The sequence below is a fragment of the Acanthochromis polyacanthus genome, chromosome 24 (genome assembly GCF_021347895.1).
Source record: "Acanthochromis polyacanthus isolate Apoly-LR-REF ecotype Palm Island chromosome 24, KAUST_Apoly_ChrSc, whole genome shotgun sequence".
NCBI classification, from domain to species: domain Eukaryota; kingdom Metazoa; phylum Chordata; class Actinopteri; family Pomacentridae; genus Acanthochromis; species Acanthochromis polyacanthus.
Window position 1 is genome coordinate 3,687,415 of NC_067136.1, and position 18,344 is coordinate 3,705,758.

The 18,344-nt window shown below is 41.4% G+C and overlaps 1 protein-coding gene and 1 long non-coding RNA gene across 2 annotated transcripts; both read left to right on the plus strand.

Annotated features, from left to right (window-relative positions):
* Positions 1-7,222: 7,222 nt before the first annotated feature.
* LOC127532737 (macrophage mannose receptor 1-like) lies at positions 7,223-9,329 on the plus strand (the record flags this gene model as incomplete). The annotated part of the gene is made up of 4 exons (XM_051944774.1): positions 7,223-7,244; positions 7,436-7,474; positions 8,521-8,843; positions 9,096-9,329. Coding segments are annotated over exons 1-4 (618 nt in total), but the record flags the coding sequence as incomplete, so codon positions are not given.
* A 30-nt stretch (positions 9,330-9,359) lies between these two features.
* Positions 9,360-9,928, plus strand: LOC127532688 (uncharacterized). Its single transcript, XR_007940274.1, has 3 exons — positions 9,360-9,525; positions 9,617-9,705; positions 9,813-9,928. It is a non-coding gene; the product is annotated as an uncharacterized LOC127532688 (long non-coding RNA).
* The last annotated feature ends 8,416 nt before the right edge of the window (positions 9,929-18,344 follow it).

Consider the following 18,344-nt stretch of genomic DNA (forward strand, 5'->3'; position numbering starts at 1 on the left):
AAACTGCAACGCCTAAATTCCATCTAAAAACAGATGGCATGGTTGAATTTCGGTCTAAAAAAATCTAGACGTCTAATAGACGTCTATTGTTCGGTGTGGTCCAAGACACACTGGAAACATGTCTGACTTTGTGCCAAGTATGCAAACACAGCTCTCACTTTGGTTGTACAGGGACCTAATGGCTCTTATCAACAAATCCAGTACCCCATCGTCCTACAGTACCCCCCATTAAGGGGGGACACAGTTGTAGGACTTCTTCAGATCCACAAAGCACATGTAGACTGGCAGGTCAAACTCCCATGACCCCCTCATTAGGTCCACAAGGATAAAGAGCTGATCCACTGTTGCATGACCGGGATGGAATCCACATTGCTCCTCCTGAATCTGAGGTTTGACAATCGGTCAGAGCATAGGCGTCAGTTTAGGGGGGGACGGTGGGGACGTGTCCCCCCCACTTTTTGTCAGGGGTCATTTTGTCTCCAACACATTCAAATTCTTCACATGTAAGCCGTTGTAAACCCAGTTATTTTCAGTAGTATAGAAAATTCTGACGCTCCTGAACGCACCATCCGCACTCCGCCGAGAATTGCACAGACATGCAGCACACCTTCGTGAGGTTAAAATAAACAAAAACAAAAAAAACGCGCAGATGCTAAATTTGCGCCTGTGCCAAGTGGAAGCTCCGACCAGAGGCGTGCAGGGGCAAAATTTCGGCGCGGGAGAATTAGTACTATCGCGGCCCACAGACCCATCAACCTGCATGTACTGATAGCTCAACAGTTTATGCCTCTGCCTTTGGTGCGGTGGTTGTGAATTTGAGTCCAGCTTGTGGCACTTTGCCGCCATTCTTTGACATTTTCTCATAGTGCTGTGGTCTCCGCCCCCCCCCCCACTTTTAAAAACAAACTGACGCCCTTGGGTCAGAGCCTCACTTCCAACACCCGTAACTAAACTTTCCCACGGAGGGAGATTAAAAGTGTGATACCTCAGTATTTGCCAGACATGGAAACCACCACCCCGGTCTGCCACTCCACAGGCACCGTACCCGATGCCCATGCAACATTGTAGAAACGTGTCAGCCGAGATAGTCCAACAATGTCCAGATCAATCAGCAAATCTGGATCAGATCTCATCCACACCTGGCACCAACTCAGCATTGAAAGGCTTAGTGAGGAATGAAGTCACTATTTCCAACTGTCCATGATCCAAGCTCTCATTTCAGCGATTTATTACTGTCAACTTATCGCTGTCCGTCACCGACAATAAAGTACACACTATAACTGTTCCACATAATCAGTATTATTATTGGTAATAAAGAGGAAAGAGAAGGAGGAGTGGCAGCAGAAATGTAAACTGTTCAGGGACATTGATTTATGGAAGGATGTCCGCAATGACCTACTTCACCTGTTGTCAGAACAACCTGACCACAGATAAGCAAATTAGTATGGAAATGCTGCTTGTTGTTGCACAAAGACAAACATGAAAAATCAATCTGTTGCTGCTATGTTTACTCAGTAGTATAGTTTACACATGGAGGTTACTTTAAATGATGTATGCTGCTCCTCGAGTCTATAATGAGTATAGCATGTTGTTGGATATTTAAGAGTGATGTGTGATGGATTAGGATTTAATATTGTAGCTTTGTAAGAAAATCTCTGAGGTCATGAGAGTTGTGAAGCATCAGAGATAGTATCTGGGAGTCGGGGTTGGATCTGAGAGGTTACTGGACTGTAGTGTGGACAAGATGCTGGTGGGCTGGAGGTTAGTTGACTACGCCTATGAAGTGCTTGGTCAACTTGAGCCCAATGGTGTTCATGTCCTTGATTCACATTGATCCTAAGTTGAACAAAGCAGAGTGTGATTGACACTTGGATAATTAGTCTTCTTATTTACACCCTATCTGCCATGAGTGGTTCTTTCAGACAGTCCAACTCAGCATTGAAAGGTTCAGTGAGGAATGAAGTCACTGATTTCATCTGTTTCATCTGTCAATCACCAACACTCTCACCCTACTGCTGTGCCAGTCAGCCCCTGGAACAACTTGCCAAATGCCCCCCGGGACTGAAACCTCCTGCCCGCTCTCCACCGGCGACCCACTCAGACACCTACCAAGTACTGGTCCCTGGTACAGTCACCCCCGTCCCTGTCACTCCCCTTTAGGTTGTTCATTGAATTCACGCCTCTCCTTAGCTTTCCTTCACTTCCAATCCTGAGTTTATTCATTGCACAATAAATCTGTTCTCAGTTCCAGTTCAGCCTCCTCTGTGTGTTCTCTGGTCGGGTTCACCCTCAGCGCCCCAACATAGGTAACCTGTGAGAAAGTAGAACCTTTTAAGTTGTAATGCACACATTAACCTGCCTTTTTACAACCAGAGAAAATATATATCGTTAATTATTGTGATAGGGATAAATAGAATTTCCAATCTGTTGATTTCAGTTGCAGGATAAATGTTTTATTGCAATATTTCAGCAAGGGCACAGCAATAGCCTATAATCAAAAAAACTCAGTGAGACTGATTTACTAAAACATTAATAATCTTCCAATTGACGAACACAACTCATGAGTGGAACTATGCTTACACAATAGAAAAGTAATCATCAACCCCCCTCCCTCAATGATCATAAGACCCCTCCATGTTTGAGGAACTAAAACTATCTATTTTGGACTTTCCACCCACTCCCATCCCCTACCCCCCGATCTCTCCAGTCTGCAGCTCAGAGAAGGCCCCTGATCAGGAAATGGAGACGCAGATTGTGCATCCCATTGTGCAATCTTTTGCACAATGTGTCCAGACTCACAAACATCCCCGAAGCCTATTTCTAATTTATTCTAATTTATTTTTAATAACCTTTACCGTGAACACTTGACCTCAGTTCACCTTCATGCTTGACTTCTTATACCCCAGTCTCTTATGGACATTAAAGCCCTTAAAGCATCTCATTTTCTTCGTAATCAAAACTCTTAAAGGCATTTCCATTTCATTAAGCATCAGTTTCCTCTGGTAACCAAAAGCATCACTTTTCACAGTGAGTAGCTGTTCTGACTTGGTTACTTCTTAAACAAAGATTATAAAGAGAACCCTTCAAAAATAATCAAAACCTCACTTTTTACAGTGAGTTACTCTTTTGATTTCTACACAGTTTCAAACAAAGATTATAAAAATAGGTATTTGACTTCGCTTAAACACATTCGTTGGGTTATGACATAATTTGAATATAAATCTCAGTTTATAATATCACAATGTTCCCTTATTTAGCTGTTATTCTGCCAGAGTCTCACACTTACGGCTGATTTGGGGATCTCATACCTCTATGTTTCTCAACACTTTTTTTCAGCAGACGTAACAGTCGCCATTTTTGAAATGTCAGAAGCATACTGTACAGCAGCCATTACAACGATTTTCCCAAAGAATGCAAATGCACAAATGCCGCTGTCCATTCTACACAGCTTATGGTCAGAATGGGTCATGCTGTCATCTTGTGGTGAAACCTAAAATATTTTTTTACGTGTATATTTATACCCTGGTCACAAATGCTGTCGGGCCACAAGTGATACATTTTATAACAGAGGCCGCGGGCCAGATGAAATTCCACAGCGGGTCGGATTTGGCCGCTGGGAGCATAATTGACACTTGGATATTTAGTCTTCTTTTTTCCACCCTAATCTACCATGAGCGGTTCTTTCAGACAGTCCAACTTGGCATTGAAAGGTTCAGTGAGGAATGAAGTCACTGATTTCATCTGTCAATCACCAACACTCTCGTTTGTTTGATGTATTACTGTTGACTTATTGTAATCACACTGTCCTCCACCTACAATAAATTATACACGATAACTGTTCTGCATTGTCAGTATTATTATTGGTAAAACAGAGGGAGAAGGAGGAGGAGGAGGAGGAAGAGAAGTAGCAACAGAAATGCAAATTGTTCAGGGACATTGATTTAAGGAGGGATGTCCGCAATGACGTACTTCACTTGTTGCCATCACAACCTGACCACAGATAAGCAAATTAGTAGGTAAATGCTGCTTGTTGTGGCACAAAGAAAGACAGGACATGAATCTGCTGCTCCTACGTTCTGCATGTTTTCTCAGTACTATTGTTTACACATGGAGGTAACGTTAAATGATGTGAGTTGCTACTAGCCTCGATTAAATTACTACACCATAATATTGAGGTCTTGAAGCCATTTTGATTTCTTAATATGGGTGGAGTGTTTGGATCAGCCTATTAGTGTACATGTGCACAATGGCTGCATGTTTCACCTCCAGAGATGATGGGTGTCATGAATCTCTGTTATTTTGAAGGTTTAGGGCTAAAAAATGTGGATACCAGTGGTGCAGAAAACAAAATGTTTCTTGTCCAGCGTAGCCTCAGTGACTGATGAAGACACTTGTGGAATGTACATCCACAGTGTTTGTCTTTGGACTCATTTTTCTTTTATGTTTTGTCTCTTCATATATCCCAACAGGGAACCACATGTTAGCAAACTGGTTGCATCAGGTGAGGACAGGTGAATTTACATCTGGTTTGCATTTATCAACAAAGCACAGAACCACAGTTTGTGTCCTGAAGTGGCCTGTTTTGTTGTACAACCACCACAGCTACCTTTACTTGTACCACTTGGTGACTTTCAGTCACTACCCAGAGCTCATGACCATAGGTGATTGATGGAACGTAGATGGACTGGTAAATCGAGAGCTTCACCTTGCGACTCAGTTCCCTCTTCACCATGATGGTTCAGTGCAATGCCTACATTACTGCTGATGCTGCACCAATCCACCTGTCCATCTCTTGCTCCATTTTCTCATCACTTTTGAACATGATCCTGAGATAGTTGAACTCCTTTGCTTGGAGGGGGCAATCCACCTTTTTCCGGCAGACAACCATGGCCTTGGACTTGGACGTGCTCATCCACATCCCCATCACTTCACACTCGGCCGCAAACCACTGCAGTGCTGCTGAAGGTCATGGTCTGAGGAAGCCACCAGATCCACATCATGTGCAAATAGCAGAGATGTGATCCTGAGGTCTCAAAACTGGACAACCTCATCACCCCGACTGCGCCTTGAGATTCTGTCCATGAACACACAAACAGGGTCAGAGAGAAGGAACAGCCCTGGAGGAAATATCAATCTGTCAATCCGTGGAGTCTTTCAGCTTTTTGGGATCCATCATCTCCCAGGACCTGAAGTGGGAGATGAACATCACCTCCACAACCAAGAAGGCACAGCAGAGGATGTACTTCCTGAGGCAGCTGAAGAAGTTCACCCTGCCAAAGACTATGATGGTGCACTTCTACACAGCCATCATAGAGTCCATCCTCTCCTCCTCCATCACCGTCTGGTACCCTGCAGTCACCGTTCGGGACAAGAGCAGGCTGCAGCGCATCATCCGCTCTGCTGAGAAGGTGATCGGATGTAACCTGCCATCTCTACAGGATCTGTACACCTCTAGGACTTTTAGGTGTGCAACCAAGATCTTGGCCACACACCTCTCACCCTGGACACAAACTTTTTGAACCCCTCCCCTCAGGCAGGAGGCTGCGGACCGTCAGGACTAAAACCTCTCACCACAAGAACAGCTTCTTCCCCTCTGCTGCATCGCTGATGAACACTGCCCGTGCCACTGCAAATCTGCTCTGTTGACCATATTAATTACTACTGCATAGTAACTGCACATACCTTGTCTATTTTATCCATAATCCTTACATCTCCTTACTTACTATTTTATTTTTTATTTTATTTTATCTGCACTTGCACCAAAAGCACCAGAGAAAATTCCTTGTAAGTGTAAAAACCTACTTGGCAATAAAACCTATTCTGATTCTGATTCTGATTCTGATTCTGAATGTTTGCATGATTCATCTCTGGAAATGTTGAGAGTCACAAATATCTGTTATGTTGAGGTTCAGGGCTAAAAATTGTAGAAACCACTGGTTCAGAAAATAACGTCATTGTACAGTGTCACCTCATCAACTGACAAAGAGCCTTTTAGAATGTACATCTAAAATACTGGTCTTTGGACTCATTTTAGTTTTTTTTGTTTTGTTTTTTAATTTTCTTGCCTATTCAAGTAACCCGACAGGGAACCACCTGTCTCTTCATGCGAGCAAACTGGTTGCATCAGGTGAGGACATGTGGATTTACATCTGGTTTGCATTGATCAACAAAGCACAGAACCACAATTAACGACCTGAAGTGGTCTGTTTTGTTACTCAACTATCACAGTTCCCTTCACTTGGACCACTTTCTGCCATGCAACATTTTCCATAACTGTGGTTGAATGACGATTTAACTTTGTCCTGTGAAGAAAGACGACATAATGCAGAACACATTCACTACCATCACTAGTTATTGTGGTCAGCCTCCAAGTCCTCCCTACAATCAGCTGGTAAATCTGTGAGAATCCATCTCACTGACTTCAGTTCAGTATTCAATACCATCATCTGTTGGTGATTAAATAAATCCAACACCTCAATATCACCACCTATTTAAAAGACAGACTACAGGGTGTGTTCTCACTCCTTTCCTCTACATCCTGTACACTAATGTACATGGACACATTATTGAACAGACCTACTGGACACAGGTCCATTATAATATACATCCCAGAATGAGACAGACAACAACCAGTCTGATGGAATGGAAAAAGAAAAACCATGAAGAGACAAAATGCCAACAAGAGGATGCAAAATAACCAAAATCTGACACAAATGATGAGAATTAAATTCAAATGGCCAAATTCAAATGTAAAATTTGCTAAATGCACCAAATACATGAAGAAAAATGCATGGAAATGAACAAAAAATGATGTAAAATGACGATTAAGAAAGACAGCATGATGCCAAACATCAGGAAGATGCAGTTGGAGACAAAACATTAATCATGACTTTTTCCACTGTGAGACTTTTACACATCAAAAGAGACAAATTGTTAAATAATCCTGAAATATCCTGCATCATCCTGAAATAAGAAGTTATTTAACAAATACCTAAATGCCATGACATGGGGCAGGGTGACGTGAGCGATGCTGTCAGCAGATGAAACACTCATTACGTTGCAAATGAAGGGATTAGAATTTGTTTTAAGAGGAAGAAGCAAGGTCAAGACAAGGAGAAGGGAGAGGAAAGGGGAAATATGAAGACATTACTGCAGCTGTAATCTGGACAATCGTTAAAGTTCTGAGATTTAGATAAAGAGAGAAGAAGTGGAGAGTTTGGAGATGTCACCAGCCTGCAGACCAGGTAAGAAATATGTTTAAGAACATAAGAAAAGCAGAAGAAAATGGATTTTAGTCTCTTCAGTGCATACAATAGGACAACAGATCAGACCCAGATAGTATTTTTCTGATAAGTTCAGAAACAAACAACATCTTGTGTAACTTCAGAATGCTGGCATGTGCTGACAGGTTCTGATGAATGTGTTTTATCCTCAGGTGTTAACGGGGCCTTGCTGTGCATCGTCCTTTTATCAGGTCAGTCTGCATGTGTAGGATTCATGGTAAAAGTTGTTCTGCTACACAAAAATATGTTTAAAAATTATGGAATGTTTTGACTTTCAACAGCTGCAAAAATGTGAAAGTAACTGCAAATATTTGTAAAATATATTTTGGAGCATTTAAATACAGTGAACCTGTAGTTCTATCATCACACATTGTGACAAAACAAATTTCCATTCATAAAACATCTGATGTTTGATGTCTGTTCTTGACGTCACTCTTTCCATTGACTTTTGAAGCAACTGTTGGATTTCTAACATGTTCCATGAAGAATCTGTCTCCTACCAACCCGATCATTTTAATGTTTGATGATTTTCTATGTGAAGTATCTTTGAGCGTTTTGAAAAGCGCTGTACAAATAATATGTATTATTGTTATCATTTTACTAACTTTAACCATGTGATACATCTAAATATAGAGAAAATTTTATGAAGACTTTACAAAGACAATGTGAATGAATGCGTGTTTCTGGCAATCAAACATTTCAGCAGAACAAAATGGTTTAATAAGGAGAGCAAACCTCAGACATGTGGATGATGTAAATATGACACATTTGTTTCATTTACAACCATTTTCAGTCCACAGCAGTCATTGGTGTCCAACCTGTGGGTGTGTTTGATCCACATCTGTCTTATAATTGTTTTTATGTCACATTCATGTGATCATTTGACTTGTTGACATCAGGATGATGACACAAATGTTCATTATGTCTTTTTATTAGTACACTGGTTGTGAGCTCTTTTGTTCAGACGTGGAATGCTTAAAGTAGATGTTGATTACCTCACTTGCTTGACAATTATGTCAATTATGTCTGAACAAAAGAACTCATAACCAGAGAACGATGACAGTCCTGACCTCAACAAAGAAGTCATTTAAAGGTGAAAGTGCTTATTTTATACAAAACAACAAACCTTAAACCTGAATGTGAATGATTTGTTAACTGCAGCACAGAGAAACAGTCACTGCTACAAATTATGTCACATTCAGGATGATAAATGTGTCTTTTTCAGGGCTCTGTTCAGGCCTTCATCAGTACCAATTCATTGATGAACCGAAGACCTGGAGTGAAGCCCAACAGTACTGCAGAGAAAAGTTCACTGACCTGGCTACTGTGGACAACATGGAAGACGTGGCTCAACTGATTGCAGCTGCTGGCAGTGGCTACAGTGGAAAAGTATGGATTGGCCTGTATGACAATTCTAGCAGCTGGGCGTGGTCGATGACAGATGATGGCTACTACAGAACCAACAATCAGCCCTTTTTCAAGTGGGGCACTGGTGGACCAAATCAACGCAGATATGAGTGGAAGGTGTGCGCTGTTGTATTCAGAGATCTAATGTATGAAGTCTTATGCTCCTACCAAAGCCCATTTGTCTGCTATGACAATTCAGACAGTGAGTACAGCATTACTTGCTTTGGTTTCTGTGATCCAATATCATGTAGTGCATTTTCCAGACTGTGGTATAATTATTACTTCAAGTGTGTGTTTAGGCCGCAAAACAGAAAATGAACGGCAGCTTTGACTGTTTCATTTGTCTTGTAAAGATGTAACTCACATGTGAAGATCTGACACTTTTCTTAATTTGATTTCATGCAGATTGGATTTTTAAAACTGTTGGTCAGAATAAATTACTTTTGTGTGCAAATTAGTCTCACTGAACTTTCAAAATTCTTGCCAGCTTCTTCTCCTCCAAGATATGTCTTTAAGGCCTGGAGGAACCTGACGTGGGAGGAAGCTCAGAGCTACTGTAGGAAGTTCCACACAGACCTGGCCTCCATCAGGAATGAAGAAGAGATGACACTGGTCCAGAAGGCCATATCAGGAAATGACGTTGCTTTCATTGGTCTGTCCAGAAGAACCTGGTACTCTTGGTCAGATGGCACAGAGCATGAATTCAAAAACTGGCTGACTGGAAACATACCATATAACAGTGGAGACTGTGCTACCAGTTTGATCGGTGCTACTGATGCTGGAAAGTGGATCGAAGATCATTGTGACCAAAAACTTCCTTTCATGTGCCACTACGGTGAGTTGTCTTCAAACAAACTCACACTGACTGTGCTGCACTGACACTCAAGTCTATTTTTCATGAATCTGTATTTCCATTTTGTCCACAGAGACAAAGCAGCTTCGGATCAAGCTGAGGGTTCTGAAATCCACAATGGACCTGAATGACCCCGCTGTGACGGAGGCCATCCAGAAACTGGTCAGTGTGAGATGAGATAGTTTCATGTTAACATTTAAATTTAAGAGGACATAAATCTGTAAGAAGAATCAAAATCTTTTCTTTCTGCTCATGAACTTGTTTTTCAGCTGGAGAAGAAGCTGAAAGAGAAAGGGATCACAGCAGGGTTCAAACTTAGATGGGTCAAGAAGCCTGACAACACCATCTTTGAGGAAGAGAAGGAAGAGAAGGATGAACTGTAAACTATTTACAGGATATCTTTCATTTGTTTTACTTTGAAGGTTCATGTTTTAGGTTGACATGTTAGAGCCAACTAATAAATATCAAACTGTCATGTGAGACATTTATTGTTTTGGAGTAGAGCAGAGTAAATTGTTCAGAAAACTGAACAAATATCTTATTTATCCTGTTGCTGTGTTGATAAATTAATGGTAGGGCAGATTTACAGCTGATTTTATGCAACATACATGTGGAAATCTACACATTTAAACTGTGAAAACTTTCTCATGTGAAAATGTTGTAATGAACTGCAGAGACATCAGCGTATCCCTGTAAAGCTGGATTCATTTATAGAGCATGGTGTTGGATATTTCAGAGTGATGTGTGATGTATTAGGATTTAATATTGTAGCTTTGTAAGAAAATCTCTGAGGTCATGAGAGTTGTGAAGGAAAAATGACTCTTTCCCCTTTCTAAGGTCATAATGGCCTTTAGACAGACAGACACTGCAGGAGATCAGATATCGTCTATTGTGATGTGACTAAGCAGACCAGTTGTCTCCATGTTGGTCTGTAATCTAAATCTGACCTTCTCCCAACTCCAATATAAAGCCAAAGATCAGAGAGAATCCTCAGAAGTGCTGCTGGCATTGCTTGCATGTACTGCTGCTCTGTTGGTGTCACTTCTCCTGATATCAGTAAACATTACTCACAACCTAAGTCATCTGAGTCTCCAGTGTGTCTCTCTGGATCTGCCTCCACATCACTGAACTTCAGCAACAAGAGTCCAGTGAATATTCTTCATTGTGTGGTTTTTAAATATCTACAGATCTGTAGCTGACTTGTATCTGTTCTTTGTGTTAAAACTCTATTTGCAACTGTAATCATCATAACCATTTCTGTTCATTATACTGGTTTGGTTTTCAATGAAGTTTTCTGACAATAACAAAAATTATCACCAGTTGTATCCTTTAAAATGTAAATGTGACTTTTCAGTTTAATCTGAATCTTTATTTAAATATCCAGTCATGCTTTAAACCCATAACTCTTTCTAAACCTGCTTCTGAACCAGCTGAGCTGCTACATGAGCTCTGCCATGAAGGAAAATATTTAGTCAAATATAATAAATAATCATAAAAGTAATGAAATATTCATGTGTGAAAATTAAAGTGTAGTTCACTTCACAGTTAACTGTCTAACTTGTATGAAGACTGAATCGATTGAAGACTGTTCCCCATGATCTCTTTGGTTTATTAAAAGGCAAAGAACATGTTCTGTGAAAAAATCCTTCATTTTGTAAAATTTCCTAAATTTCCCTCGATGTTGTCATTTAAGTCTGACCAGGTGAACTAAACTGACATCATCTGTGAGTTAAAGAGTAAATTCCACAAGTGTGTCAGGATGAAATGTGAAGGTTGAATTTGAACTAAACCTGGAATCATTTCTTGCAGTGTTCTGACTGCTCCACTTGGTGGCAATAAAGAACAAGAAAAACAAACACCTCTGATCCTGTAATGAGTGGAAACACTCCATCCTGTTTCTCTGACAGGTCAAGGAAGGACATAGATTCAGTTTGTCTTGAAACAAAACTGTCACAGGTTTGTGGAGAACCCAGATGTAGAAACTAATGAGGAGGAGGAGATCAGAGACTTAGTGAAGAATGTGTTTAATGATGAAAAATGAATTCCAAGGTGTGCTTGGTTGTCTGTGTGTGTGTGTGTGTGTGTGTGTGTGTGTTCCTGGAGATCTGTCCAGGTGTCCCCTGTCTTCGTCATAAGTTAGCTAGAATAGACTCCAGCCCTCCTGGAACTTCACAGAGGAGAAGGCGATGGATAATGTTATACACTCGGACAGAAAGGGACTCAAAGCGTGCATGAGTTTAAAGTCCTTTTAAGATGCTCTCTCTTCAGATACAGACACAGAAACGATACAGACACATTCACCTTGCTGCTATCAGACTTCCTACTCCGTCCACTACTCGATGTATGCATGCCTGTACGTCGCACCCCCAGTAAAGGACCCCCTGTAGCTAACCTGTGTGCCTGTCTAAATTTCTAGTGGCGAATCAAAGCTGGAACTTCATGTCCACACCTGTTGCAATTTACTTCAGTGAAGAATAACAACATAAAAACAAGCCAAATGACAATAACAAATATCAACCAAATAATATTTATATTAAATAAAGATAAGGGGGGTGTCCATGTTTCTGCATAATATTACTGTTCGTACCACAATAAATATTGAATGGAATTACAAGATACTAGATTTGGATCACTTTCTGCCAAGTAACATTTTGCAGAGCTATCCTGTGATTGGACAACTATTTAAATTCACCTTGTGAAGACAGACGACATAATGTGGAACACTTTCTTTACCACCACTAGTTACTGCTGTCTGCCTTCAAGTGTATGGCTGTTGTTGGGGACAGTCTGAAGGGCAGATTGAAGACAAGATTTTCTTGTGAGTCCACTCCAGACAGCAGTAATGGAGATGGAACCTGCCAGGAAGCCAGTGACAAAAATGGAGCCCCTCTGGAGGCTAGACACAAGGCCAGCAGCATTAGTGAAGCAGCCCAGTGGCAAGACAGAGCCCAATCCAGAAGCAGGGGGAGCACCAGCTGACTCTTGTGGTGCCCTGGTCTGGAACCTGGTCTGGGTGGGAAAAGGTGAGATGATTTCAACCTCCGCAGAAGTAGGAACAGGTGAGATGAGGTTCACCCTCTCGGAGGTGGCCAGGATGCAGGATTGGTAACTGGGATCTCCATGATGCTGAAGAGTGGTGACGTCTGTGGTCATCAAGAGCCACGCATCCTCCTGGAAGGATTTCCAGAAGGTGGCTCCTTGGAATCTCAGGGAGCAGGATCAGGCAAGCAACTGGTTTGTGTGGGGATTCTCCACTTCAAGAAGGACAACAGACAGCTGGATTAAATGAGGGATTACTGGGAATCTCCTCCAGGTTTGGAAGCAGGCCATCCTTTGTTGGGTTGGTTTAAAGGCTAGGTGGGATCCCCAGAATGAAGACTCCCAGGCAGCATCAGAGGTAGTCTCTGGGGCTCAGGGTTGGATCTGAGAGGTTACTGGATGGTGGTGTGGACAAGATGCTGGTGGGCTGGAGGTTAGATGACTACACTTATGAAGTGTTTGGTCAACTCAACCTCAGTGGTGTTCATGTCCATGATTCACATTGATCCTAAGTTGAACAAAGCAGAGTGTGATTGACACTTGGATAATTAGTCTTCTTATTTACACCCTATCTGCCACGAGTGGTTCTTTCAGACAGTCCAACTCAGCTTTGAAAGGTTCAGTGAAGAATGAAGTCACTTCATCTGTTTCATCTGTCAATCACCAACACTCTCACCCTACTGCTGTGCCAGTCAGCCCCTGGAACAACTTGCCAAATGCCCCCCGGGACTGAAACCTCCTGCCCGCTCTCCACTGGCGACCCACTCCATCCCAGACACCTACCAAGTACTGGTCCCTGGTACAGTCACCCCCGTCCCTGTCACTCCCCTTTAGGTTGTTCATTGAATTCACGCCTCTCCTTAGCTTTCCTTCACTTCCAATCCTGAGTTTATTCATTGCACAATAAATCCGTTCTCAGTTCCAGTTCAGCCTCTTCTGTGTGTTCTCTGCTCGGGTTCACCCTCAGCGCCCCAACATAGGTAACCTGTGAGAAAGTAGAACCTTTTTAGTTGTAATGCACACATTAACCTGCCTTTTTACAACCAGAGAAAATATATATCATTAATCATTGTGATAGGGATAATAGAATTTCCAATCTGCTGACTTCAATTGCAGGATAAATGTTTTATTACAATATTTCGGCAAGGGCACAGCAATAGCCGATAATAAAAAAAAACTCAGTGAGACTGATTTACTGAAACATAAATAATCTTCCAATTGACGAACACAACTCATGAGTGGAACTATGCTTTCACAATAGAAAAGTAATCATCAACCCCCCTGCCTCAATGATCATAAGACCCCTCCATGTTTGAGGAACTAAAACTATCTATTTTGGACTTTTCACCCACCCCCATCCCCTACCCCCCGATCTCTCCAGTCTGCAGCTCAGAGAAGGCCCCTGATCAGGAAATGGAGACGCAGATTGTGCATCCCATTGTGCAATCTTTTGCACAACGTGTCCAGACTCACAAACATCCCCGAAGTCAATTTCTAATTTATTCTAATTTATTTTTAATAACCTTTACCGTGAACACTTGACCCCAGTTCACCTTAGCGCTTGACTTCTTATACCCCAGTCTCTTATGGACATTAAAGCCCTTAAAGCTCCTGGATCCTGGACGTCTGACGTTACGGTGAGCGTATTGCGTCATTTCCTGTTTCAGCACTGTGTTGTGGTGTTAGCATGGCTTCTGCTTCTGCTTCTTCCTCTCCCTCTCCCTCTCCCTCTCTCTCCTTCTCCTGCTCAGTGTGCCACATGTTTAGTTATTCCTCTGCCTCCTTTAGTGATAACGATATATGTAATAAGTGCAGCCTTTTTGTAGTTCTGGAGGCGAGGCTCTCCGAATTGGAATCGCGGCTCCGCACCATGGAAAATAACCCGCTAGCAGCTAGCCAGGCCCCTTAGCCGGTAATAGCTTAGCTAGTGTAGCATCTGTTAGCCGTCCCTTAGCAGCGCCCGAACAGCCGGGTGGATGGGTGACAGTTCGTAGGAAAAACAGTCCTAAACTCAAGCCTGCTGTCCCGGCTCACCACAAACCGCTTCATGTTTCTAATCGTTTTTCCCCGCTCAGCGACACACCCGCTGAGAAACCAACTCTGATCATTGGCAGCTCCATAGTCAGAAACGTGAAGCAAGCGACACCAGCGACCATAGTTAAATGCCTCCCAGGGGCCAGAGCGGGCGACATAGAAGCAAATTTGAAACTGCTGGCTAAAGATAATCGTAAATATAGTAAGATTGTTATTCACGTCGGCGGTAACGACACCCGGTTACGCCAATCGGAGGTCACCAAAATTAGCGTGGCATCGGTGTGTACTTTCGCCAAAACCATGTCGGACTCCGTAATTTTCTCTGGACCCTTGCCTGATCTGACCAGCGATGACATGTTTAGCCGCATGTCGTCGTTTCGCCGCTGGTTGTCTATGTGGTGTCCATCAAACGACGTGGGCTTTATTGATAATTGGAGCTCTTTTTGGGGAAACCTGGTCTGATTAGGAGAGACGGCATCCATCCCACTTTGGCTGGTGCAGCTCTCATTTCTAGGAATATGGCTGATTTTATTAGTACTCCTAAAGCATGACAACCCAGAGTTAAGACCAGGATGCAGAGCTGTAGTCTTACACACCTCTCTGCAGTTTCCTCACAGCTGTCACCCTCCAGTAATTCAGTTAATTCAGTTAATTCAGTTAACTTTATTGAGACTGTGTCTGTCCCCCGACCACCAAAATTGAATAAATTAAACAAATCAAAAATATACAAAAGAAATAGTAACCACAAAAATGTAATAAAAATTAATACCTCTATTTCAACAGAGCAAAGAGACAGGAAAATTAAATGTGGTCTGTTAAATATTAGATCTCTCTGGTCTAAATCTCTGCTAGTAAATGAGTTGATAACTGATCACCAGATTGATTTGTTCTGTTTGACTGAAACCTGGTTGCAGCAGGAAGAATTTGTTAGCCTAAACGAATCAACTCCCCCTAGTCATATTAACTGTCATATTCCTCGAATCACAGGCCGAGGAGGAGGAGTAGCAGCAATCTACCATTCTAGTTTAAAACTGAACCAGAGGCCTAAACCTGATTACAGCTCATTTGAAATCTCACTCTTAGTCTCTCTCATCCAAATTTGAAAGCTCAGAAACCAGTTTTATTTGTTGTTATATATCGTCCTCCTGCTCCTTATTCTGAGTTTTTATCTCAATTCTCAGACTTTTTATCTGAATTAGTGCCTCAGTTCAGACAAAGTTATAATTGTGGGTGACTTTAACATTCATGTTGACATAGACAGCGACAGCCTTACAACAGCTTTTAATTCATTATTAGACTCAATTGGGTTTTCTCAACATGTAAATAAACCAACTCATAGTTTTAATCACATTCTTGACCTTGTCCTGACTTATGGCTTAGAAATTGAAGAGTTAACAGTATTTCCCCAGAACCCTCTTCTTCTGACCATTTTATGATAACGTTTCAATTTAAAGTAAAGGATTGTTTAGCAGCTGAGAACAAATATCATTACAGTAGGTGTTTGTCTGACAATTCAGTATCTAAATTTAAGGAAATAATACCCTCACGGTTTACTTCAGCAACATTTACTGAAAATCAGAAGGGCAAATTATTATTTTACCCCCACAGAGTGGATTATTATGTTAATAATGCTTCAGCCTCACTGCGTACAACTCTTGATAGTGGTTGCACCTGTAAAAAAGAAAGTTATATCTCAGAGAAGACTTGCTCCTTGGTAATAATTCCCCAGCTGCGGACTTTAAAGCAGGCATCCCGAAAGCTGGAAAGAAAGTGGTATTCCACTAATTCAGAGGTAGTGTATGTGGCTTGGAAAAATAGTCTAGTAATCTATAAAAAAGCTCTTCATAATGCCAGGACAACTTATTATTCATCTTTAATAGATGAGAACAAGAACAACCCTAGGTTTCTCTTTAGCACTGTAGCCAGGCTGAACAAGAGTCAGAGCTCTGTTGACCTTGTATTCCTTTAGCTTTAACCAGTAACGACTTCATGAGCTTCTTTACACATAAAATAGTTCTGATTAGAGATAAAATTAATCTGGCCCTTCCTACAAATGTCACAGATGCTTTTGATTGGCTGTTAGACCTGATGAATCTTTAGAATTCTTCACTCCTATATGTCTCTCTGAACTAATTTCAATAGTTTCTACATCCAAACCATCAACATGTCTTTTAGATCCTATCCCAACTCGACTCTTCAAGGAGATTTTACCTTTAATTAATTCTTCAATGTTAGATCTGATTAATCTCTCTCTAGTAACAGGCTATGTACCACAGGCTTTTTAAGGTTGCTGTCATCAACCTTGCTTAAAAAGCCCACTTTAGATCCAGAATGTGTTAGCTAACTATAGACCGATATCCAAACCTAACCATTTCTCTCTAAAATTCTGGAAAGAACAGTTGCAAATCAATTATGTGAACACTTACAAAGGAATAATTTGTTTGAAATGTTTCAGTCAGGCTTCAGAGTGCATCATAGCACAGAAACAGCTCTAGTGAAAGTTACTAATGACCTTCTCATAGCATCAGATAATGGACTAGTCTCCTATACTTGTTGTTAGATCTTAGTGCAGCGTTTGACACAATCGACCACAAAATTTTATTACAGCGTCTAGAACATTCAATTGGCATTAAAGGGACAGCACTGGATTGGTTTAAATCCTACTTATCAGATAGGTTCCAGTTTTGTGCATGTCAACAATACTCTTTCTGAGCATACTAACGTTAATCATGGAAGTTCCTCAGGGTTCTGTCTTAGGGAGCCGGATCCTTTTCACATTATTACATGCTTCCCTTTAGGCAATATTATTAGGAAGCATTGTATTAACTTCCATCTGTTATGCAGATGACACACAATTGTATTATCTATGAAGCCAGATGAAACTGATCAGTTAGCTAGACTGCAAGATTGTCTTAAGGACATTAAAACCTGGATGACTTTTAACTTCCTACTGCTATAATTCAGACAAAACTGAAGTCATTGTACTTGGCCCCAAAACATCTTAGAAACTCGCTTTCAAAGCAAATAGTTACTCGGATGGCATCACATTGGCCTCCAGTACTACTGTGAGGATCTTGGAGTTATTTTTGACCAGGACATGTCCTTTAACTCACACATAAACAAGTCTGTAGGACTTCCCTTTTTCACCTGCGTAATATTGTAAAAATCAGGAACATTCTGTCTCAGAGTGATGCAGAAAAATTAGTTCCATGCTTTTGTTACTTCCAGGCTTGACTATTGCAATTCCTTATTATCGGTTGTCCAAATAGTCTCTCTCAACATCTACAGTTGATCCAAAACGTGCTGCTGCGAGAGTACTGACAGGAGTTAGCAAAGAGATCATATTTCCCCATACTTGCTTCTCTTCACTGGCTTCCTGTTAAATCCAGAATAGATTTAAAAATCCTTCTTCTGACATATAAAGCTCTTAATAACCAATCTCCATCATATCTTAAAGATCTGATAGTACCCTTATTATCCTAGTAGAACTCTTTCGCTCTCAAACTGCAGGCTTACTTGTTTGTTCCTAGAATTTCTAAAAGTAGAATGGGAAGGCAGAGCCTTCAGTTATCAGGCGCCTCTCCTGTGGAACCTGCTCCCAGTTTGGGTTCGGGGAGGCAGACACCCTCTCTATTTTTAAGACCAGGCTTAAAACGTTCCTTTTTGACAAATCTTATAGTTGGGGCTGACTGGGTGACCCACAGGGGTTCGGCTTGTGTCTTCATTTG